Source organism: Lactuca virosa, chromosome 1, assembly GCF_052849685.1.
Source record: "Lactuca virosa cultivar CGN04683 chromosome 1, Lactuca_virosa_CGN04683_v6, whole genome shotgun sequence".
Classification (NCBI taxonomy): Eukaryota; Viridiplantae; Streptophyta; class Magnoliopsida; order Asterales; family Asteraceae; genus Lactuca; species Lactuca virosa.
The window spans coordinates 108,267,554-108,293,681 of record NC_136426.1 but is presented as its reverse complement, the minus strand read 5'-3'; the positions used below and the strand labels follow the sequence as shown (position 1 = coordinate 108,293,681).

Below are 26,128 nucleotides of genomic sequence, written 5' to 3'. Positions count from 1 at the left end.
AATGGAATCCGACCATAGTAGCACAAGTCGCCATAAGTACAAAAAAATATGAGAAAGAGAGTTGTCGGTAAATGTAATTGTTTTAAATGTTTTTAATTATGTTAGTTGTTTGGGTTTTTTAAAATGAAAGTGTAAAGAGATCATTAAAACCACAAAGCGTGTTGGAACCTTGGCTCCATAGGAGACCAAAAAGAAACGCCCAAAATGTGAACGAAAATGGAAAAACGCTTGTAGCGCCTCTATAGCGGTTATGGTTATTGCGGTAAATAGCGATGAATAGTGCCGCAAATAGCGGTACCGCGAATCGAAAATGCTAAACTGAAAATAACGGTTCTTGTACCGCGAAACGCCATAACGTCGCTATAGCGCGCAATTGATAGCTTAACTTGCACACCACGAAACTCATCCTTGAGAGGAGCCATGACTATCCGGTCCACGAGAGAACTTGAAACTATAAGGACTATTCGTATAATTTAAAATAAAGAATATGTTAAAAAAATAAATATTAACGACTTAATAGAGAGATAATTTGTAAATACTTCGATAACTAAATTGGACAAAATAAAAATCAATGACTAAAATTGATCAATTATTCCAGATTTCCATCGAGTACTTTAACTTTTTTCAATTACTCAGCAAACAACATAATTTACACAAAAGAGTGAACCTTCTAAAAGAAGCAGTTCACAAATTACCTCACAATAACAACAGTACACACAATCTTACAAACCCTAAATTTCTAATCCAAATCTTTACTCGACTCCGACGGCTCAGTCTCCGCTCCTTGCAGCCGCTTCAATTTGGCCACCATAACCCACATATTCGCAAGCTCGTTTTCAAGATACGCTTCTCTCTGCTTCGACTCCTCCAGTCTCCGCCGTAGCTCCGCTTCTCTCTCATCCTTTTGCGACAACAACGTCCCATACGACATTTCTCTTTCCCTACTCAACGCAAGTTCTCTTTTCATCTCCACCTGTTCTTTCGTCCGCGTGTTAACGTTCTCTCTCCGCCCGTTTTTAGCCGGACCGGTCGTTTTCCGGTTAGCCGGAGAGTTCTTCGGCGTGGTGGCGGTGGCTGTGGCGGCTAACTCCGCCATTAGTCTCTCGTTTTGATTCATCAGTTTCGCGACCTCATCCGACAGAGCCGTGAGCTCGACGGCGGCCGCGGAGGCTAATCCTTTAGCGTATTTACTGTCATCCGCTAGCTTTTTGTTCCGGGATTCTAACTCGGTTTTTGACTCGGTGAGTTCGGTGACTTTCTGTTGAAGTTGTTCGATCTCAAGCACCTGGTTTTAGCGCAAAATAGTATTTAGTTTGATGTTTGAAGTTGTTAGAATGATGTAAAATTGTGTACCTTTTGGTTTAACTGTTGTTGAAGTAGTTGATTATTTGCAACTTCGGCTTCCAAGAGGGAGATTTGTTCGTTTTTGAGTTTGATTTCGTCGTTCAATCTGGTAATCGAAGGGGATGATATTGATACTACAGCAGTGTCGTGTTGCGATGAATTGTCGTCTTCGATGATTTGCTGTTGATTATCTTGTTTGGGGTCGAATAAGAAGTCGACAGATTGTGAATGTGAATGTCTGGATTGTTCGATAGGATGATTATGATTAGACGTTTTAGGAGTGGAAACTGGACTATTAATCGATTTGGCTCCACTTGATCTATCGCTTGTGATCGTTAAAGCGCCATAGCTACCATCTCGTTTCTGGTGATGAAACCAATCAACAATTATGTCTCTTCGAATTTTTTTTTTAATAAGTAATAGTTATGGGATATTTCCTGCATATAATCAGCTTTTTCGCAAAACATTGCAATTTCAACTAATAAAAATATTTAAAAATTTAATTAGGGTGTCTATACAGTAAAATAGAGTTTCTTTTTAGTTTTTTCTTTTCTTACAAAAAAATACATTCAGGATTCCAAACTATGCTTTAGGTTTTGAAAAAAAATCGAAAAGTTCAAGAAAAGTCCTAAATCCAATGAATAATTATGGGATTTCGAAAAAATGTTTCGTTTTTACTAAAATAAAACATAAAGTTTAAGAAAAAAACAACAATGCAAAGTAAATAAGATATAAGTGTTTAAACCAAGACATTTTATTAAAAAACAATGATTACAATTCCAAATGTCAATTTTATATAGATTTGAGTAAATTACACTAATGGTCCCTATGGTTTAGGGTAATTTGCACGGTTGGTCCCTAACTTATTTTTTTAACTTGGAAGGTCCCTACTATTTGTTTTTGTTACGTGTTTGGTCTCTGTCTTATCTAAAAAGACTATTTTGCCCTTGATTTTTTAATTTCTTTAATTAAACACACCCCCAACCACACCCACCTCACCTTATCTTACATATCCCACCATTTTTCCCTATTAAAATATTAATCTTTTTAGGTAAGACAGGGACCAAGTGTATAACAAAAACAAACATTATGGATCAAGCGCGTAACAAAAACAAACAGTACGAACCTTCCAAGTTAAAAAAATAAGTTAGGGACCAAGCACGCAAATTACCCCAAACCATAGGGACCATTCGTGTAATTTACTCTATAGATTTTGGTGAAAATGAGAAAAAAAATCACATTATACATTCTGAAAAAAATCACATTATACATTTTGATCAAAATATGGAATAGGCCTATTTATGACAAAGATGTTATTTTCCCAAAACACAAAAAACTTGGTTATTTTTATTAAGTTTCTTTATTCATAATGATAAGTTTTTGTTAAGATCCCGATATTATCTTCATGTACTTGATATATTATATATAGAATCTACTCATGTAATTCATTTGATATTTGTGTCCATTTTTAATCAGATAGGTTGTTACAAAAATAAATGACTCAAAATAAAAGAGAAATTAAATATCCTTCTACATTTCTTTCTACATATCCTCCTACACATCTTAAATGGTGACATGTATCTATATTACTATTTTCATCGAATATGACAGATATCATTATTTAAGATTGGTAGTAGGATATGTAGGAAAATATTTAATTTCTCCAAAATAAATTACATCGTTACTATGTTCTATACCATTTGACATTTATGTCTTTTTGATGGTCTTGATAAATGTTTTTAAAGGAATTTTTTCTATAGAAGATATTCATTTTCCTTTTTAATAAAATAAATTACTTATTTAAAAAATATATAAATTTAAAATCGAAACAAACAGTCATCCAAAATTATAAATTAAGTCCAAAATTTTAAATTGTTACAAAATTTGCGACAATGGGCAAATGAAACCAAAAATTGATTTTAATGGGCTATTTCGACCCTTTATGAATTAAATAGATAAATTGGCATATAATATGAGAAACTTATAGGAGACTCACCCGAAGTTTTAACCATTTAAGCAATCCGGTTTTTTTGACCTTTTTGTCCTCCTTAAGCACATCATTGTTAATTTCCTCACTTGTGTCAAGTGAAACATATAACTCCATATTTTCTTCATCTAAACTTAAGTCACGCCTTCTTTGTGGTAAATATGCAAGCTGCCAAATTCCAAGAAACATCATTTTACAAATTCTATTTCTTCCCACTTCTACTTTCAACTCTTTTCATTATTAGTACACATGAATGAAAGTAATATGCTATTTCTTGCATTTATGATTTTAACCTTAAAAAGAAACAGAAACAGAAAGAGGAAGAAAAGTCAAAAGACTAACCTCTTCCTCCCCAAAGGAATATCCTCTCCTTAGATGAGAAAATTTAGATGGGTGTGAAGATTTGGTGGAGACTAGAATTAATTTTGTTAATCTTTGTATTCTGCTTAATAAAACTGCTTTAGCTTCTTCTTCTTCTTCTTCTTGATCCAATTTCGACTTGTGTTTGACTTCACCATCTTTTAGCTTTTATATATATATTAGTTACGTTAATACAAAATAGTTATATGAATGTATAAGAAAAAATAAATGTAAACGAGTAAATGGCAATAATGTAATTATTGAGTGTTACCTTTTGTTTAAGGATAAGAATATCATCTGCTATGGGTCCGGGGTGTTTTAATTGAGGAAATGTTACAACACCTGTCTTTAATTGTTCTAGTGCTTCTTTTAATGATCGAATTTCGTTTTGGTATTTCTTTATAAGGGATTTTTCATCAACTATCTGTAGATTTAAATGATTATTTTAGAATCTGTTTTGGTTGGATGGAATGGAATAAGCAAGGGAATGGAATCGGTCATTACATTCCATGATCATATTTGTTTGACTTGTAGGAATGAATGAATTTTTTTTATGGTGTATGTAAATACAATGTATAATTTTAACTCTATTCTGTACATTATTTTAATTAAAATTAATAAACTTTAATTTACAGAAATAAAAAATTGAACATAATAAAAGCTCATTAAACCCCAAATAAATTATAATAAAAAAAAATAATTTTTTCATTATTTTAAGAGGTAAAAAAACTGTAATCAATTAAAATAATAGATCTTCAAAAAAATTTAATTTGCAAAGATAAAAAATTGAACATAATAAAAGCTCATTAAACCCCAAATAAATTATAATAAAAATAATAATTTTTTTGTTATTTTAAGAGGTAAAAAACTGTAATTCAATTAAAACAATAGATCTTAAAAAAACTTTTATTTACAAAAATAAAAAGTTAAAGATAATATAAGCTCATTTAAACCTCAAATAAACTATAGTAAAAATAATATTTTTTTTCGTTATCATAGAAAAATAAAGTTGTAATTTAATCAAGGGAAGTGAAGATTACTTCAAAAGAAAATTGTCATCAAAATTCACATATATAAAAATGTTTTATATTGCAATTCTTCATTCCATTTCATGATGAACAAGAAAAACCACCCCTTATAATAACATAATGAAAGGAATCATATTCCATTCCATTGGGCAAAACAAACACGGAATGAACGATTCCATTCCTTCCTTAATTCCATCATTACCAAAAACTAACCTAAACATCCATACCTTGTTTTGAGCAGCTTGAATCTCAATATGTTTTGCACGATGTGCAAATTTCAATGTGTTATGTGTCTCTTCTGAATTGCTTGATGAGGGGGTAACAGTGCAAATTAGCTGAAAGAAAAAGGACCAAAATTTACAATTCATTAAAAAAATATATCTTTTTTTTATTTATTAATGTAAGACTTACAGAAACTCTTCCATGACCACTTAATGAAGATTGAAGAAGGCGAGTTAATTTTGAGTCCCTATATGGTATATGAGAACCTCTCCCATCTGTTAACTTTGATATAACCTGTAAATAATAGTTCAAAGATTAATTAAACATAAAGATATAAATATAGCAAAAGAATAATATAAAATTGTGATAAATTAATTATTAAGGCCTCACAGTTCCAAGAGTTAGAAGGCTTTTATTAATGTAAGATCCTTCTTTTCTACAAACACCAGTTGTTTCAGCTTTTGAGCTCTCAGAACCTGCTAAATCTATGAGATTCTGCAATTTAAATTTAAATAATTTTAATTTTAACAATTTTTTTACATTAATAAATGAATAAACTGAGTGGTATGATTATGAAGACAATTTTACCAGCTGTGAAAAGTTAACAGATTCTCCTTCAGTATTATTATCACCACAAGGACTACTCTCTATTGTCTGTTAAGAGTTAAAAAAGATGAAAAATGTATTTAGATGAAACAAATGTAAAAATTAAAATAATTAATTTAATTTTGGAATAGAAAGATGGGTTTACCAGAGTAAATATTGTGTGGCTTCTGCTGCTGAGTAAATTAAAATTTGTTGAACCTACATGTCTGTGTTCTGTAACAATAAAGTGAAAAAAATAATAATAATAATAATTAGTTCCAAGATAATGAAAGTGATTTATGGGCAAAATAGTCTTTTAAGAAAGATTGTACCTTCTCCAGCTGCAATAAGAGAAAGGGCATGGGCAGGTGATAGAACAACTTCCTCCTTTATTCCTTCAACAAATGCTCCCTGAAAGCAATTATTGTGTTCCACAAATTATTTTATTTTATAATTATTAAAACATTTTCTAGAAGTTGAATTATATAGAACATTAATTACCTGATTATCCTCTCGTATTCTTAAATTTTGTCCTGCTGGATTTAATAAATCATTGACAACCTGAAGAAAACACATAATTTAAAACAAGAATATTACCCAAAACAGTAAAAAGAAAATAAAGGAACAATGTCAATAATTGTGTGTGTGTGTACAATATATATACCCGTTTTAAGAAATAAGACTACTTGCTATTGTAGAACTTGAAGGGGCAAAAATGGCAGATCAGATTTTTTTTTGTTATGCAGAGTGAAGAGAATTCTCACCTCATTGTAAATTTCCAAATATGAGACACGGAGAAGAAATTCACGATCTGGGGTCTGAAAAATATAAAGATTATTTTATCTTTTCCTTGAAAAAAATATTTATTTATTGGATTGTATTAAAAGTTTTAATAAAAATGTTTACCTCTTGAATGTAACTAAAAGCATCCTTTATAGCTAAGGGAATAATTCCTGGGGACCTTTGATCACCCTGTCTTGTGTGTATGATCAAGATCAAGATACACAAAATAAATACATTACTAAAAACTGCATAAAACAGAAAAATATTTGAGCAATATAATGAATAAAAAGGTGATAGAGTTACATGCATGGTGTGAGTCTTTCCACTACTTGTAACACCATAGGCAAAAATAGTTCCTGTAATTGGAACAGATCATGTTAAGATTAGAAAAATCAAAAAGATACAAAAATTGTGTAAGTTACATGAAAGGAAGAGAAATAATACCATTAACGCCTTCCATTGCACCACTAACAACATGTTGAGCTGCAATATCATATACATGACGTGTTGTGGTTGTAGGACCAAAGACCCGATCTATGTACAAGAAAATGAGGTTTACAAGGTATATCAATATGAACCTCAAAAGCAGAAACTTCATGGTTAAGAGTATAAGCCTAAAGTTACAAATTCTTGACCTTGTTAAGTTAACTGTAGTTAATCATGTGAAAACCATTAAGATGGCTGCTTGATTCTGATATGTGTTTGGGTACAAAAAGAAGACAATTGAAAATTTGGGATATCTGTCCCCTTCAATAATAGAATTTAACAAACATTGTGTTTGAAACAAGGAAAGCCAATAAATCAGTTTATCAGTGAGTAATTGTTTAACTAGTTGCTCCAGTCCCCTATACAATGATATCAAAGAACACTAGGGCTTTGGCAATAAAGGATCCAAAGGTCTAAAATGTTAATTACTGTAGAGTTGGTTCTGTTTTACCTAATTTTCTTAAGCTCTGATTTAGAACATGACTCTTGATCATCAATAGAATCAATTCAAAAACATTAATTGGTAGCATATCTATAATCTGGACATACCATATGCATAAGCTATCGATGGTGTCTCTTCATTCCGTAGAATAGTTTCTCCATCCGCATACCACGCAATCTCCTCCCCTCGTCGAATTTCCCTCGGACTAATCCTCAAAAAGTTATTTTACATCCAAATTAACCGCAATAAATACAGTAAACCATAATTTGTACCACGATTTGATCACCTGAGAGGCCGGAACCGAACAGTAACAGTGACATTCTCCTTCGATCTCTCAGAACCCAATGGCAAACTCTCGGAATAAAAGTACTGCGGCTTGCTTCTAGAAGATGAAGCCGGAGAGCTCAGATTATCAACAGAAGCCTCCGGAAAATGTTTCGAAGATGAAGTAGTCGAAGAGGATGGCGAATTCGCATATTTCGAAGTCGATTTCCTCGGTTGCAATATACCTTGCGTCGACGCCATTGTAGAATTCAACTTGAAGCTAGTACAATCAAATCAGTAATCACATAAATGCAATCTCCTTCGCTTCTTTCAATGAATCGTATTTACAATTGAACTAGATCTGAGGAAGAAGAATAAGATGAAAGACGAAGGGAAAGGTGAATGTGATGGATTGAGAGTGTAGAAGATTGTGGGCTTTCAAGTGTGGAGTTTGTGGTTGCGTTGGAAGCGATGAGCTTCCATGAATGGCTGGCAAATGAAACCGCACCTTTTTCCAATCTTTACATGGGAAGAAGAAGCTTTTGGAGTAATAAAAGAAAGCTAAAAGGGGGAAAGAATTGGCTGTGTCTACCGTATACAGTACTATCCAGTAGTACTCAATGCTCCCCCGGGAAAATTTAGAGCCAATCTTTTAGGAATGCCTTAAGTACTAACATCAAAATGCAAATGTAATTTAATTTTTATTTTTTTATTTTTATATTATAAAATGGTTTTTTTAATCATCATTCTATTAATTTTTATATTATTTTTCTTATTGTAATATATTTTAAAAAAAATAGTAATCGTGGCAATGAGATCATGAGATCTGAATTATAGCAAAATGTGTGTATGTAGTAAGCTGGAATCTAAAATCTTGGTAGCCAGAAATTATAGTTTTTATTTATGGTATAAATAGTTTGAAAAAATAATCACTAGCTTTTAAAGACTTAAAGTTACGTAATAATTAAAAAAAACTATCAAAACTTTGTCTCGAACATATATTGTTATTGTCTAATAAATCATTGATCGGACAAAAAATTTATAGTATTCTTATAAATAAAATTGTCTATAAAATATATTTGAAAAAATTATAGCCAGTAAAATAAAGGGGTGGGAGATATTATAAACTATATTGCAATTTCTTTAAAAAAAAATTGATTTATTTACAAATTTTGTTAAGGTTATATTTATTAGTTGATACTTTAAATTGAGCAATATTGTATTTTTTAATGTAATAAAAAATAAAAGTTTATTGGTTTCTAAGGTTAGAAGGTCTCGGACGTCATTGTCGCAACATTTGTCGAGGTGTGCTTGGTGAATATTGTGCCCTTACCTCAACATGCGGAGCCAGCAAGAATACCTAGGTACCACACTTTTGAGTCTCTTTCTTGATTGACTAATTAATAAATATTTTTTTAATGTAATCAAAAATAAAAGTTCATTGACTCCTAATGCTAAATGTGTGGGGCGGCGTTGCTACAACATTTGTTGAGGTGTGTTCGGCGCACACTACACCCCTACATCAGCTAGCGAGTCAAGAAGGGTACCCGGGTACCACACTTTTGAGTTCTCTTTCTTGACTTCTTCTTTGACTGGTCATCTGATGGTTATTTAAAAAAATAAAATTAAAAACACTATAAATACTGGCCTAAACACAATCTTATATCATACCAACAATGTCTTCTCTACAATATTCAAAATGTCTTCATATTTATCTTCATCTTCAAGAACTTTTGGCACGGTGCTACAAGGCGTGATAGGCGTTGTTAACACGATGATGAACAAGATTGAAGAATGATATGTGCATATTTAGTTATATATTTTATGCATTATTTTAATACTTTTTGCTACATTTATTTATTTTAGTGCAAATGGTACTTAATTTATTATAAATCTGTTTTGTAACAATAAAGACATGTTCGGGATAAAAAGGAAGCAAAATGCGGAGTTGGAAGCAAGGAAACCTGGACCTGATCAAAGCAAGGCAAAATATGGCATAAACTCTGAAGCCCACGGCGTGGGGACCTCTGGCCACGTCGTGGTATCTCGAAGATTCGCGTTCAAGTTGGCAGACTTGGACTTTACGCGTTTTCCATGAACGCCACGCCGTGGAGGCCTTTAGCCACGACGTGGAAGACAGTTTTTTGGTATATATATAAAGTTCGGTCCTGCCTTCAAAAAGAACTTATGCTTCAAGTAATTCATGACTTTTGGCACCCAAAGAAGCATTAGAAGGCAGAGAATCACCTAAATTCGTCTGGAGTTCACGTTTTGGAGAGATCGGAGGCAATTTTACTTCTAAGTCTTAGTTTTTCTTGATTTCCATCATGTCTTTCATTGGTAACTTCGAATTTATTTGTTTGATTCCAGTAGTTATGGGCTAAAAACCCTAACTTCTGTTTAGATGTAGAGGATCTATGCTACTATGTGTTGAATGATTGGATATTTGAATATTTACTTGTTTATTTGTTTTGATGGCTTGATAAAGAACCTTTTGTGTTAAAGACAACCACTTTTGATGTTTATTGATGAATATTCCTGAGATTAGATGATCAATCTGTTTTAGGATATTTGAATCTTATAAATTTGTTATCATCAAGGTTATAAGACTAGAGTTTTGATCATAAACCTAGGATTAAATAGAAAAAGTGGATAATTTAATGTGGAAGCTAATATATGATGATCATTCATATGTTAAATTGATGTTATCATCCATTAACGTAAATTATTAATCAAGGTTGGCTTAGCTCAAACTTAACCCTAATTGTCTTGCTTGTTTGTGCACCTGATCAATGAATAAATAAACTCGATAATTGGAGGATTAGTGTTTTGATCATAAATTATAATTACTTTAGGAATCGGTAAACAACAAATAATCAATTCATAATATTATCCAAGAAATCAACCATATGAGTATTATTGAATCGAAATCTGAACAGAAGTCTCTTCCAATCCTTGCTTTCCATTCAAATTTTGATTGCTTTTCTGTTTGTTTAAGTGTTGCGTAGTAAATTGATTTAAGTTTCTAGTCTTGCAAAACTAGAGAAAAACCCGAACTTTTATTACTTGTTATTTAAGTAATTTTTAGTACATAATTCAGCTTTTAATAATTGTTCCCTGGGATAAATACCCGACTTGCTGAACTTTGCTATAATTGATTAGGTACACTGCCTAGTTTCGTATAGTTAGGTCTAGTTTAGTTAGTAATTAAAACTAGCATATAAAATAGTATCAAGTTTTTGGCGCCGTTGTCGGGGAACGGTTTCATTATCAGTTAAAATTATTTTGCTTTTAATTATCGATCATTTGTGTGAGATTTATTTTGATGCAAAGTTAATTTTCTGTCTATAGTTTCAAATTCAATTTTTTTCGGTGTTTCAGAAGTCCATGTCGTGGCCCTGTCTAACCACGTCATGGCTGCTGGGCGCCTAGTTTTATTTTAACTTAATTTTATTCGTTTTACGTGTTGTTTTCTGTTTGGTTTCAGTAGTATATGACTCGCGGATCAAAGACACCACTGACACCACAATTTGACGATCTGAAGTCATCATTTCATAAAGAGAAGAACAAACACGTTGGAGAATCAAGTAACAAGCCAGTAAACGAAAACAAGTTTGAAAGTTTTGAGAAAACTCCTAACAAGAAGAAAGCAGGTTACGAGCCCGAAACAGAATCAGACAAAGGTAGCGAACCCGAAAGTGAACCCAAAGACAACATGGCGGACATTGTTGACATGACGATGGAGGAGTACAAAAGATGGATGTGTGATGACAACGGACCAGGACTTGTGCAACCCACAATTCCCGCAAACTGAAAGGACACATACTCGCTCAATTGAAAGAAATACCATTTTATGGGAAGGATCACGAGGACGCTTACAAGCACATTGAAGAAGTCAATGATATCGCCAACTACTTCAATATTCCCAACGTACCACGCGAGACAGTGTTACTACGAATGCTCCCTGTTACTTTTAAGGGTGCGGCAAAAGATTGGCTAAGAGCACTTCCATCTGGGGTAATAACAACTTGGGCAAAAATACGTGAAGATTTTATCCAACAATTTTGTCCACCATCGAAAGTTTCAAAATTGAAGAAGGCTATTGCAAATTTCGAGCAAAATCTGGGAGAATCCTTGTACGAGGCATGGGAGCGTTATAAGGGATTACTAAGAAATTGTCCTCATAACGATCTAAACTGCAATAAGAAGTAGCAATCTTCTACGATGAGGTAAATGTTACAACTAGGCAACTCCTTGATTCTCAAGGACCAGTCACAAAGAAAGCAATGGATGCAATCAACGATCTAATTGAAGAATTCTCCAAGCATTCACGAGAATATCATAACCCTCGACAAGACGTAACAAGGGGAATAGTGAATTCAGCTTCGGATGACATGGCGGAAGTTTTGGCGAAATTAGAGAGCATGAACCGAAGGATGTGTAAAATGGATCAATCTATTCATGTTATAAGAGTGGGATGTGACAATTGTAGCGGACCGCATCTCACCAAGGATTGTGATTTCGATGAAAACGGAAACCGAAAAGCTCAAGCATGTCTTTTTCAAGTGGAGATCGATTCAACGATGATTGGAGAAAGCCGAAGAAGGAATGGTTGCCGTATGAAGAATACAAAAAAGCCAAGGAAGAAAAATATAAACAAAAGATGTGTGGTTTTTATCAAAATGAGGAATCGATTCCCGAAAAGAAAACTGAATTTGAAGCAATGCTTGCTCGATTTGTCGCCGCATCTGAGAAAAGGCATGATGAGACTGATGTTATACTCCGAAATCAGCAAGCATCGATTCGGAAAATCGAACAAAAAATTGGGCAACTTTAGAGGCAATTTAACGATCCACTTTCGGGGTCACTTCCAAGTAACATGGAAGTCAATCCAAACGCCCACATTAAGGCTGTAACAACCAGATGTGGGAAGATAGTTACCCCCTGACTGATTTAGAAAATAATACTTCATCGAATGTGCAGATCCCGGAAGCAAAAAAGAGCCAAGACGTACAAGTTGTACAACATCCACGGCGTGGCGAGGACGAGGCCACGACGTGGCAACCTGGAGTTAAGAAAAATACGACTCCATATCAGCCACCTCTTCCATATCTAAGTCGGGCTAAGCAAGATAAACAAGTAGAGGATTATAAGAAATTCTTGGAACACATCAATGCATTACAAATTAATATTACATTCATTGAAGTCGTTGCTCAAATACCTAAGTATGCCAAGTTCTTGAAGGATCTTCTAACAAACTGTAAGAAGATGGAAGAAGCTGCAAATGTTGTGTTGAATGAAAATTGCTCAACCACTATGCTCAACAAGTTGCCAATGAAAATGAGGGAATCGGGAAGTTTGACACTTTCTTGCCAATTCGGGAACCTAGCAATAAGTCATGCTTTACCCGATTTCGGGAGCTAGTGTAAATTTAATGCCCTATTCTTTATACAAGAAGATGAATCTTCCGGAGCCAAGACCAATATGCATGGCTATTCATCTTGCCAAAAAGACGGTGACATTCCCACGAGGTATATGCAAAGATCTTTTGGTTAAAATTGATAAATTCCTTTTTCCCGCATATTTCATAGTTCTTGACATGGAGGAGGACAATCAAGTTCCTATAATTCTCGGGAGGCCATTTCTTAGCACCGCACGGGCACTCGTGGACATTAGAGAATCAAAACCGAATCTTTGAGTGGGAGAAGATGCTATAACTTGTGGAGTTGATAAAGCGATAAAACACTCATAGACTACCAATGATATGGTGTTCTCGGTTGACACCTTTGATGCATTCATGGAGAACGAGTTGCAACAGTGGATGAAGAATGATGAAGATGGGTACATGACTTTAAAGGAGGAAAATTTTGATGTTGAACACGGCATTGAAGAGCTCAGAAGGTTATTGGAAGAAAGCGATTATTTTGAGAAAAAGAAACTCACATAACAGGACCCACGACGTGGCCCAACAGTAGCCATGACGTGGCACACAAAAGAATCGCGATCAAATGGGTTTTCAAAGATCCCCACGACGTGGCAATCAGAGGCCCACACCGTGGCCACCGAACAGAGCCCAGAAAAAAATTCTTTTTCCCTCAAGCCTTTACCCGATCATCTGGAGTACGCTTTCCTAGAAGACAATGAACAAAAACCTATAATCATAGCATTCGATTTGAAGCCCGAAGAGAAAGCAAGCTTGGTGAAGGTTTTGAAGAAATGAAAGAAAGCGATTGCTTGGACGATTTCCGACATCAAGGGGATAAGCCCTTCATATTGCTCGCACAAAATCATTCTAGAAGAAGGGTCCAAACCTATAGTTTAGCCGCAACAAAGACTCAACTCAAACATGCAGAAAGTGGTAAAGAAAGAAGTGATGAAGTTGCCCGATTTCGGAATTATTTATTCCATTTCGGATAGCCAATGGGTGAGTCTGGTTCATGTGGTGCCAAAGAAACGAGGGATGACGGTTGTGAAAAACGAAAAGAACGAGCTCATACCTACTAGCATGGTAACCGTTTGGCAAGTGTGCATCGATTATCACAAGTTAAATGATGCCACTTGCAAGGACCACTTTCCTTTACTGTTTATTGATGAACTGCTCGAACGCTTATTCGGTCATCTTTTCTATTGTTCTTTAGATGGTTTTTCAGGTTACTTCCAAATTTCGATCGATCCAAGAGACCAAGACCACATTCACGCGCCCAAGTGGTACTTTTGCTTATCGACGCATGCCGTTTGGATTGTGCAATGTGCCAACCACCTTTCAACGATGCATGAAGCCTATCTTTCATGACATGGTGGAAAAGTTCATGGAAGTCTTCATGGACGACTTTTTGTTTTTTGTTCATTCATTTGAAATTTGTCTTTCTAACCTCGATATATATGATTACTAGGTGTGAAGAGACCGATTTTGTTCTTAATTGGGAAAAATGTCATTTTATGGTTCGAGAAGGAATTGTTCTCGGTCATAAGGTTTTCAAGGCGGGGTTTGAGGTGGATAAAGTAAAGGTTGAAACGATTTCAAAATTGCCACCTCCAACAAATGTCAAGGGGGTGCGGATTTTTTAGGTCATACGGGATTTTACCGCCATTTTATAAAAGATTTTTCAAAAAATAACACGACCTTTAACCCAATTACTTTTAAAAGATGTTAATTTCGATTTTTCTGATGAGTGTTTAAAAGCTTTTGACCTGCTTAAAGAAAAATTGACCACCGTACCCATCATGATATCCCCGAATTGGAACCTTCCTTTTGAACTAATGTGTGATGGTAGAGACTTTGCGTTAGGAGCCGTTTTAGGACAAAGAGTTGAAAATCGTTTTCAACCTATTTATTATGCTAGCAAAACGCTCAAGAGAACTATACCACTACGGAAAAAGAGTTGTTGGTCGTAGTTTACGCATTCGATAAATTTCGTCCTTATTTAGTCTTGTCTAAAACAATTGTTTTTACTGACCATTTTGCCTTGAAATTTTTGTTTAGCAAACAGGACGCAAAGCCAAGGTTGATTAGATGGGTATTATTACCTCAAGAATTTGACATTGAAATAAGAGACAAGAAAGGGTTGGAAAAAGTGTGACAGATCATCTCTCAAGATTAGAAAACTCGGAACTTGAGAAGCTACAAGAAGAAGAGATTCAAGAAAATTTTCCCGACGAGTACTTGATGGTCAATGGGAGAGAAGAGCCTTGCTTCACGGATATAGTGAACTACCTTGCAATCAACTACCTTCCAAATGGTCTCTCCTATCAACAAAAGAAGAAGTTATTTTCTGAAATAAAGTATTATTTTTGGGACGAGTCATACCTTTTTCGAAGTTGCGCTGATGGGATTATGAGAATATGTGTTTTTGGGAAGGAAGCAAGGGACATTCTATTCCATTGTCATAATGGACCCACCGGAGGGAATCATGGAGTGCAATACACGACGAAAAAGATATTCGATGCAGGATTTTATTGGCCGACGATTTTCAAGGACGCTACAAACTTTGTCAAAGAATGTGATTCGTGCCAACGATCGGGCAACATTTCTTCCCGAAACGAGATGCCCCAAAATAGCATCCAAGTTTGTGAAATATTTGATATTTGTGGTATCGATTTTATGGGACCATTTCCGGCTTCTCGAGGAAATAAATACATTCCAGTGGTGGTCGATTGTGTTTCAAAATGGGTGGAAGCGCAAGCACTACCTACAAATGATGCGAGTAGTAGTCAAGTTCTTAAAAAGATTATTTTCTCGTTTCAGTGTACCAAAGGCACTAATAATTGATCGGGGAACCCACTTTGCAAATGAAAAATTCGTAAAGTATTACAAAAATATGGTGTACATCATAGGTTTGCAACACCCTACCATCCTCAAACAAGTGGTCAAACTGAAGTCACAGATCGGGCATTAAAGAGGATTCTAGAGCGATCGGTCGGGAGCAACAAGAAGGAGTGGTCATAAAAACTTAATGATGCATTATGGGCATTTCGAACCGCCTTCAACACACCAATTGGTACTACACCTTATAAGTTAGTTTATGGTAAGAATTATCATTTACCGGTTGAAATCGAACATAAGTCGTATTGGGCTTTGAAGTCATGCAACTTTGAATTGACCGAATTGCGCACCAATCGCCTAATGCAAATGAATGCCTTAGATGAGTTCAGAAACGAGTCATACATAAATTCATTGATGTAAAAAAGACAAAACGAAAAATGGCATGATGCTAGGTTGAAAGGAAATAAGGATTTCAAGTCGGGTAAAAAGGTCTTACTTTTCAACTCTAGGATGAAGCTTTTTCCGGGTAAATTGAAGACACGCTGGTTTGGACCGTTCATGGTAAAGGAGACTTTCCCTCATGGATCCATCAAGTTGCACAAAGAAGATGGGACAACATTCAAGGTAAATGGTCATCGAGTGAAACATTACGAGGAAGGAATGCCAATGGAAGATATGGAAGTTGAGGTAGTGGACTTGGAGGCACCCGCTACAACGTAGAGAGGGAAGGAGTCCAGCTCATGATTCCTCAAAAAGAAGCGCTTACGGGAGGCAACCCGTGGTTTGCATTTTTTCCTGTTTCTTTCAGTTTGTTTTTCTTTTCTTTTGCTTTATTTTTCTTGGATTTTTGCTCCTTTGTCGTTGTTTTTCATTGTTACTGTGAGGGCAAGTAACGAGCTAGTGTGGGGTGTGGAAAATTTTTGTTTAAAAAATTCAGAATTCGTTTTGATCTACAGTAGCCAGGGCGTGGCCTCGATGTCCCACGGTGCAGCCCATTTTTTTACGAAACTATGATTTTTTTCAAGAAAAAACCTTAACCGGTCATTTTCTTTTCATTTTTACCTCCCACGAACAATCCCACACCGTTACTTCCTCTCTACAACCGAAATCTACATTTTTCTTGAAATTCCTCCAAGCTTTGTTCAATTCATCCAAAAAGGTTAGATATTTCTTGTTCTAAACTCTTATTTACTGCATGATTACCTGTTTTGGATGCTAAATTTCGATATTGAAGTCGATTTTGAAAGTTTAAAATTAGGGTTTGAATTTCTTTCGAAATTGGTTCGATTTAGACACTTGTCGGTCGTAATTAGTACTTGATAATCTTGACATAGGCCCCAAACAAAAGACCCTTTGAGTGCATTGGTCGATTCGACTGCAGGAAGTTAAAATTTTTTGATTTGTTCTTGCGTCGGGGCGTGGCCTCGATTCCCCACGGCGTAGGCGTTGTACTGAAAAAGAAAACTTTTTTATTTTCTTTTTTGTCCTCATGCTTGCTTTGTTTTGGGATGTTTGTTTTGTTGTTTTGTTGCAGGAATAGGATCTAGGAGGCATAATGATGCAGCAAGGGACTTTAATTGGTACAATTTCCCGGAAGTTGTGGCACCAAGCGCGTACATTGAATGGAAAAATAAGTTAGCATGGTTGCGTATCAAGGACATCGACATCCCCATGTTCTAAATTTGGATTGGATAAGGGCGATTGGACTAGTGGATGTGGATCAGTTGGAACCTTATTTGACCAAACTCTTCTTGCAAGATGGGGTGCGGTTTACTTGTAATGGGTGGAGGCGTTTATTCCGTATGCGTGAGATGGTCTATGAGGAGCTTTGTGTGGAGTTCTTCTCAACAGTTAATTTTAGGAAGAGAGATGATGTCACGGATCCCGAAAATTTCACATTCTGTCTTGGAGGGCAAAGGCGGCAAATTTGCCTTTGCGAATTCGCGTGGCGATTAGACATATACAACTGTTCTGATGCACTTTCTCTGGAGTTCATCTTTTTCCTGGAGCATTGTCACAAGAGGCTTCTCGAGGGGATCACTAAGTCGGCATATTGGGCCGAAATCCCTAACGGGGTGTATATTACAGGGTCCGCACCCGAGAAGAAGATTAGGAAGGTCGTGCATCGTTTCATTCACCGGTTGATCACATTCTCGAATAACCAAAAGATGGAAGGGGACTGGGTCCCAAAATTGGATGTGTTCTTTCTATGGTGTATCATTACACCAAATACTTTGTGTCACCTTCCTTATTGTATTACAGATTTCTTGACTGAGCGGGCCGGAAAAAGCTGAGATGGGGCCCCTATTTATGGGGGTATGATGGTTACAAAGCTTGCCAAATCATTTGAGATATTTAATTCACCCGAGGCTAGGTTTTTGACTAAAAAGGAGGGAAGACCAATTCAAACCCACTTGTTCAAAACCGCCAAAATACTTGTAGATTTGGGGAATGATACTTATTCGATACCGGATGACACTCGCATTGAAGAGTCGTGGCGGAGAAATATGAGACCAAGGAAAGATGGCCAAGAGCCACCTACAGGAGCCCAAACACAACCACAAAACTTTGGTTTTGAGATGCCTATGGATCCCTATAATGTTACTGCTAGGCAATATCAAGATGATTTGGGTAGGGATCTCAACTTTGTGGGGTACTCTTTGGAAACAACCATGAACAATATGGAGTTAGGACCACCGGCTGGAGCTCCCGTGCATTTCACTTATATACCAATTTGGGAGGAGCATTAGGGTGAAGAAAGAAGATGAGTCGGTACGAGCGGGGCTCGAGATGATGAGGAGTGAATTATCCTTGATTTATTTTTATGTTTTTGGCCTGTTTAAGACTATTTTTATTTTGTTTGGATGTTTGTAATTTAGGACTTATGTGGTGTTCGTTTGATGTTTTGTTTCCTTTTTATTATGTGTTTTGTGTTTAATTTTGTCACTCAGAAGTAAAAATTGTTGGAGAGATAGACGGATGAGAGGAAGCGGATTTTCCGAGAGACGTAGAATTAGAAACGAGAGTGGAGCGACTTGCAAAGAAGAGTGTGATTTGAGAAAGAATCAAAATTTTTAGTCCTTATTTATTAAAGAATATGATTCCCCGTTAAAACAGAAGAATATATCACTCCGGAGTCATTTTTATGGTTAAAATACGCATGGGGCAGAAGACCAACTTTTCTGATCACCCAGTAACCACGATGTAGGGGCCTATACCCACGGCGTGGTTGGGAAAAGTTTTTCGATAAGATTCTACATTTTGGAAGCCCACGACGTGGCTATGCTAGGCCACGACGTGGGGAATCTTGATTACACGATTTGTTTTCTTGTTAGACCACAATTTGGAGGAAGTTTTCTTGGTTCATCAGAGTTCATTTAAAGAGAGGTGCAGAAGACTTGATTTTCCAGTTTTCATGCGAGATGTCAACCACACAAGCTTCAAGTTCAACCTCGCCACTTCTATCCCAGGGGAGTCTGTTCCAATTTCTCTCTTTACTTTTATTGTTAAAGCATGCAGCGAGGACATTGCATGAAATAAGTGTGGGGTAAGGGGTTGAACGTAGGAATTTCGAGCATTCTGAAAAGAAAAAAAATATATATTAAAAATGGCTAGGGTTTAAAAATTATTAGAAAGATTTGAAATAATAATCTAAAAATTGAACCTAGTTATAAAAATTGTTGTTATATTGAGGCCTAGGTTGCTAGTGTTGTGTGGGATGATCCGATGCGAGCCCAAATGTTTACCTGAGCCAATATATGTTATAGTGTATTTGTGGCTTCCCATTCCCTAGTGAAAAGTCATGAGATATGAAAGATAATCTGGTAGTTTGTATGATGTAATAAGTTTTTCAACGTCTACCTGAAATCTATCCAAGAGAGCTTATGTAGTCATTACACTTAGACTAATACCTCTAACCAATAAAGGTTGAAGTTAAGCTCCTTTGCCTAAGCATGTAGGATTTGAGCGAAAAAGTGATATATATATATATATATATATATATATATATATATATATATATATATATATATATATATAATAGAAATTGCAAAAGTTGAAAAAACAAAGTATGAAGATCAAAAGATCAAAAATTCTGAAGAATTAAAAATCAAAGATACCAAAAACCAAACAAGAAGGTGTTGAATTCAAAGAAATCGAAAAGCAAATATCAAAGAAGAGATGAATTCAAAGAGATCCATTGTGGTATCAAAGTTGTAATTCTTTCTATATCATATGTTTGCTTGGGAAGCTTAACCAAAAATACGTTGAGGTTAAGAAAGATTTCTGAGGATGGATTCAGAGGGTTGTAAAAGTGAGTGTCGTATAAGCTAAGGGGTGAATGTTCATAAGGATTGTGAGTATCTAGGGTTGGGTAGTTTTTAGGAATTATAGACACAAGTACATGCATTGCGGTCGTGGGATAATAGTTGGGTTTAAAATGGATTGTCTTATGTGATGTTGGTAGCTAAAGTTTTGATGTGATGATAATAAAATCAGTTTTACTTGAGGGAAAGCAAAAGACAAGTATGGGGTATTTTGATATGTGCATATTAAGTTATATACTTTATGCATTATTTTAATAGTTTTTGCTACATTTATGCTTATTTCTACATTTATGCTTATTTTAGGACAAATGGTACTTAATTTATTATAAATATGTTTTGTAGCAATAAAAACATGCTCTGGATAAAAAGGAAGCAAAATGCGGAGCTTGAAGCAAGGAAACCTGAACCTGATCAAAGTAAGGAAACATTTGGCATAAACTCTGAAGCCCACATCATGGGGACCTCTGGCCACGTTGTGGTATCTCGAAGATTCACGATCAAGTTGGCAGACTTGGGCTTTACGCGTTTTCCATGAACGCCACGTCGTGGAGGCCTTTAGCCACGACGTGGGAGACAGTTTTTTTGGTATATATATAAAGTTTGGTCCTGCCTTCAAAAAGAACTTATGCTTCAAGTAATTCATGACTTTTGGCACCCAAAGAAGCATTAGAAGGCAGAGAATCACATGAATTCGTCTGGAGTTCACGTTTTGGAGAGATCGAAGGCAATTTTACTTCTAATTCTTTGTTTTTCTTGATTTTCATCATGTCTTTCATTGGTAAATTCGAATTTATTTGTTTGATTCTGGTAGTTATGGGCTAAAAAACCCTAACTTTTGTTTAGATGTAGAGGATCTATGCTACTATGTGTTGAATGATTGGATATTATAATATTTACTAGTTGTTTATTTGTTTTGATAGCTTTATAAAGAACCTTTTGTGTTAAAGACAACCACTTTTGATGTTTATTGCTGAATATTCCTGAGATTAGATGATCAATCTGTTTTAGGATATTTGAATCTCATAAATTTGTTATCATCAAAGTTATAGGACTAGATTTTTGATCATACACCTATGATTAAAAAAAGTGGGTAATTTAATGTGGAAGCTAATATATGATGATCATTCATATGTTAAATTGATGTTATCATCCATTAATGTCAATTATTAATCAAGTCTAGCTTAAGTCGAACTTAACCCTAATTGTATTGCTTGTTTGTGCACCTTATCAATGAATAAATAAACTCGATACTTAGAGGATTAGTCTTTTGATTGTAAATTCTAATCACTTTAGGAATCGGTAAACAACAAATAATCAATTCATAATATTATACAAGAAATCAATCATATGAGTATTAGTGAATCGAGATCTGAAAAGAAGTCTCTTCCAATCCTTGCTTTCCATTCGAATTTTGATTACTTTTCTGTTTGTTTAAGTGTTGCATAGTTGTGAGAACAAAAATCAATGCGTAAGGACAATGTTTGAAAACTCAAACCTTGAGTTAATATTTAAGATCAGCGTCTGCTCTTAATAATTAGTCCCAGTCGAGTCTGGTAAACCAGTCAAGACATGAAGATAAACAATCAACAAAGTATTCAAGTAATAAATGAAGTAAGATTGAGTATAATCAATGCAAAGACAATTTAAGACAAGAAGAATTTAAATGAAAGAAGTTTGACTTGCAAGATATAATAGATTGATGTGAAGAGAATATCGAGTTGTGTTCTTCATTTTTAACTCATGAAACATTCACTCCTTAAATATCAAAGGAGGAACTTGGTACAAACCGCTGACACATTCTAAGGAGTGGATAAAACTAAGTGTTTGACAATATGACACTTAAAAGATTCACACAATTTAGTCCTAAGAACCGTTACATCAAAATAAAGACAAAAAGCATTGATCTTGCTTCGGAACACATCACATCTTGGACACAAGCTGACTTCAGATCTTGATTGCTAGAGGTTCAATTTTCATGTATTAACAATCTCCCCTAAATGAACTTAGCAATTAGTTAACTTAGTTGGTGTCTTCGAATATGAAGAGGTAAGCACTATAGATCCAACTTCAGACTTCCAAATACCATTTGAGATGATTGATAAACTTATTCTGCACGTGCTCTGGAGCATCACTCTTGGCAGCATTGGCGATGAACTTTTGCAAAACGGTTGAAGGAACGAGATTCTTAAACAAGACTTGGAAAAAATATTTCCTATTGGCCTTCTTTCTTAGATAGATGTATCCAAGCTCTGGTTCTTCAATCGGACCTTCTACTATAAGTAGGGCTTCAGGTAGTTCACAAGAAATTTTCGCCAACACTTTTTCTGTTCCAAACAAGTGTGCAAGCTCGATGTCGGATCTGCATAATTCAGCTACATAATCCTTCAAAAACTTAATTGCAGCACTATAAGCTCCAATGCTCAATTGATCCGTTTGACAACTTCGGAAATGAGCAACAATTGTGAGAATATTGTTAGGGTTGATAGATGGAAAATCTGCGTCCGTGATGGTGATGGTGACTTATTTGTTCCGAGAAATGTGATATATGTACAACATGCAATTCAGGTTGAACTTGCTTTGAACCTTGTTTCTGAACCCAATAATCTTTGTTATTCGCTTCCGAGACCACACTTCTTTCTGAGGACATGCGTTAACGGAATAGAATGTATTCAACCTTTCTCACTTAGTTCTGATGATAGTCTGAGGATCATCATTTGGATAGAGTGGAGCGAACTTGATGTAGTATTTTTCGAAAGGAGAGATTGGGAGATCGATATAGTCGGAGTCTTGCATAGGCAGATCGAAGTACATGAAGGGCACTATGTCTTGATCATGGATGATCCCTTATCGGAATAGTGGGGATAGGCCCAATATCAGATTTGGATTATCTTTCAATGCTTGAATCTGGATGCTCTCTTCAAGTGCTTGATCTAATTGAGCTTGATACCAGCCTTTGGACTTTCTGAAGGTCCTTTGAGGGCTGCTTGGTTCCGAGGCAACTTTCTTCCCTTTGTCTTGATGCGGTTTGGTCAAGTCAGAAATTACTTGATGAATGGTTTTAGAGCTAGTGAACTCTGGAGGAGGAGTGATCAGAGGCTCTTCCGAAATATCGTCTGGTTTCCAAACAGGAGAACCTTCATCAATTGGGACGATTCTCGGAGAATGGATAGGAGGCAACATAAACTGAGTAGCTCTAAGTGCATCAACTGTGAGCTTGGTCTTGATTTTAGCCATTTTACGGCTTCTTTGAAGTACGTCTGCCAAGGATGATGACCAAGTGACAGGCTGACAGCGGACCATATCCTTCTTTCTTCCTCCAAAAGAACCTTATGTCTTGGAATAAGGATTTTAGTTCGGTATGTTTTAAGTTAAAAGTAATGAGATAGGATTGTGGGGCTCTTCAATACCTTTCCATGCATATAAAGAATGCCGAAAATAGAGTTAGAATGAAGAAGTTAAGGTTGTTTGAAGTTAAACTGGAGAGTTTGGTAGTACGATGGGCATACACTAGGAATACATTAGGCGTACTATGCCGAGGAAGTCGCATTTTTAGGGCGTTTTGCTGAGCGTAACTTTAGGTACATTGGGCGTACCACCGTAGAGTAAAAACCATATTTTTGTGGTTTTGAACCATATTTAAGGTCTCTAACCCTTGGGGTCCTTCCTATCATGAGCCTCCACCCTCTTGAGCCTCCAACTCGAAACCCTAACCCCTAGAACAAATCTTGAACCTTTTTATGTGTTTTGAGTGCATTTTGGATGAAAGAGAAGTTCAAGCTTGTTGATTGTTGAAGCTCAAGCTTATGGATCCAGAGCCTACATTGCTTTTCTCAACTCCAGAAGGTATAAAGCTTGAATCTTGATGATACATTTTTTTAGATCTAGCTAGTTTTGGGTTTTATGAGCTTTTTGGTCACTTTAGTTCATGAAGTTTAGATCTTGAAAGTTTGTGACCATTTTATGGATAAAGTTGGAAACTTTATCCATCTAAACATCATATTAATTCAGATCTGAAGGTTGGAGACTTGGACTTAATGGATTAAGTTGGGAAAGATGCTTTTTTGGTCCCTTTAAGACTTAAAGACTAGATCTTGGTTGTTTGGACCATCCTAATGGATAAAGTTGGAAACTTTATCTATTATGGAGCTATTAGGAACCATAAAAATGTGATATTGGTCCTTCTATCCCTTCCATGCAAGAGTTATGATGTCTTAATGGATTAATAAGTTAGGGTTTTAGCTTTTGGACCTTTTCTAGCCATGGAAAGTCATAAAAGGTGGAAACTTTATGACTTAAGATAATGTTTTGGGGGCTAGCTGAGTTTGGATGGAAAGTCTTTGTGAAATAAGCACTTAATGAGGATAATACAATTCAGACAAAGTACGTTGGGCGTACCAAAGAGTACATTGCACGTACTAGGTTAAGCTTTCATGTTTTTGGCTAAGTCTCGTCTAAGCTCAACGTAGAGACTAAGTATGTTGGGCGTACTCAGTCAGTTTGACCTTCTTTGACTTTTTGTCTTGCTGACTTTGATCTTTGACCTGTGGTTTGACCAAGTTTGGATTAGGGGCATTTTGGTTATTTTGGGCAGTAGTTTGAGACTTGGTCACTGTTTATTGTATATGTGACTGGTAGAAGCAGCAGTTGGAATAGTGACATGTTCAACTATATTTTCAGACTGTGAGGTAAGTTTTCCTCACTGTACTTGTGGGTTGAAGGAACCAATGTCGGTCCAATAGATTGTGTATTCTGGTTTAGAATGTTTCTTTGCGGTAGTGATTTGTTAAGCTCTGCATGATTATTTGTTTGTTGTTATGTGTTTTATCTGTTTTACATGTCGACATAGTATGGTTGGGTTGAGGCTATATTGATTTGTGCCGCCAGTCAATAAACCTGGGCAATCCAACCGAAAGGTTGTGGGTCGGTAACAATCCAACCGCGAGATTGTGGGCCAGAAGGGGGCAATCCAACCGTGAGGTTGTGGGTCGGGGTAATCCAACCGTGAAGCTGTGGGCCGGAGCAATCCAACCGAATGGTTGTGGGCTGGGGTAATCCAACCAGAAGGTTGTTGACCTAGTATGTATTATTTATATATGATCTGTTGTGTGGTACTTTAGGGGAACTCACTAAGCTTTGGCTTACAGTTTAAGTATTATATTTCAGGTACTTCAGATGATGGGGACAAGGCGAATGGTTGATCATGCACATCCTTCAGATATTATGTGATTTGATGTTGGGATATTCTGATTTACTATTTTGATATATGGAAACTAAATTTTGTAAACAATTTATGGTTTTGGTGTGGTTTTGAAAAAACAAAAATTTTACCTTGATTTTTGGGATGTTACAACTTTCTTCTCATGAACCTATAACAAGTCAAAGTAGAAGACAAGTGTTAGATTTATAAACTTATAGGAGAAAATATCAAATTCAGTTGTCAATTTCCTTTTAGTTTGATCCTTTGTTATTCAATTACAAGAAAGCATGGTTGTATTGGTTATAGAGAAAGTTAAATCGTTGTTTATGCAAAAAAGCATTATGCTCACACATCTTTTTTGTTTTTTTTAAGGAAGCAACCTCCTGTCAAACTTCTGCATAAAAGCAACCTCAATATTAATATATGCTCAAAAGCACTCCCTAACAAGGGTAAAATGGTAAAAACAACACAAAAGCACAAGTTATGTTTTGTGATCCATTCCTCGAATCGTTCTATAATGTCCTTAAATGGAATAATTGTATCATGCCAAACCATGTTGAGTTTATTTGCAAAGATGTTAAATAGAAAACAATTTAGCAAAAATCAAGCAACAATAAATATCAAGATTTTTATTTACAACATTATAATTGGTGAATCATTCATAGTCAAACAGAATATCAATATACCTATCAACTCCTAGTTTTTCATACTTTCCTTCAATGTATTCATTGATCCTTTCTTCACTCATTTATGAAGGCCTAACAAATTTGTAACATAAGTTTCAAAAAATGAGATATTTTTATAGAAATAAATCAATAATGAAAGAATTTACACCTAAAAGC

At 35.5% G+C, this 26,128-nt stretch overlaps 2 protein-coding genes and 1 non-coding gene across 4 annotated transcripts; 1 reads left to right on the top strand and 2 right to left on the bottom strand.

Moving 5' to 3' along the window:
- Positions 1-552: 552 nt before the first annotated feature.
- Positions 553-8,118, bottom strand: LOC145156012 (kinesin-like protein KIN-7K, chloroplastic). 2 transcript variants are annotated; one of them, XM_079075649.1, is made up of 18 exons: positions 7,524-8,118; positions 7,345-7,442; positions 6,754-6,843; positions 6,613-6,665; positions 6,433-6,498; positions 6,291-6,344; positions 6,028-6,087; positions 5,859-5,937; positions 5,693-5,760; positions 5,530-5,595; positions 5,332-5,436; positions 5,131-5,235; positions 4,947-5,054; positions 3,963-4,115; positions 3,674-3,856; positions 3,341-3,499; positions 1,354-1,707; positions 553-1,285 (listed from the first exon to the last, which is right to left on the bottom strand). In XM_079075649.1, exons 1-18 carry the CDS (start codon positions 7,760-7,762, stop codon positions 740-742), a joined length of 2,586 nt encoding a protein of 861 aa, XP_078931775.1. In that variant the 5' UTR covers positions 7,763-8,118; the 3' UTR covers positions 553-739. The 2 variants fall into 2 exon arrangements, with proteins under 2 accessions (XP_078931775.1, XP_078931776.1); XM_079075650.1 differs by having other exon boundaries at positions 6,433-6,502; positions 7,524-7,542.
- Positions 8,119-11,587: 3,469 nt separating this feature from the next.
- Positions 11,588-11,694, bottom strand: LOC145151774 (small nucleolar RNA R71). Its single transcript, XR_013732329.1, has one exon. It is a non-coding gene; the product is annotated as a small nucleolar RNA R71 (small nucleolar RNA).
- A 2,153-nt stretch (positions 11,695-13,847) lies between these two features.
- LOC145118908 (uncharacterized) lies at positions 13,848-15,770 on the top strand. The gene is made up of 3 exons (XM_079054565.1): positions 13,848-14,209; positions 14,395-14,503; positions 15,054-15,770. The coding sequence occupies exons 1-3, from the start codon at positions 13,848-13,850 to the stop codon at positions 15,768-15,770; spliced, it is 1,188 nt and encodes a 395-aa protein (XP_078910691.1).
- The last annotated feature ends 10,358 nt before the right edge of the window (positions 15,771-26,128 follow it).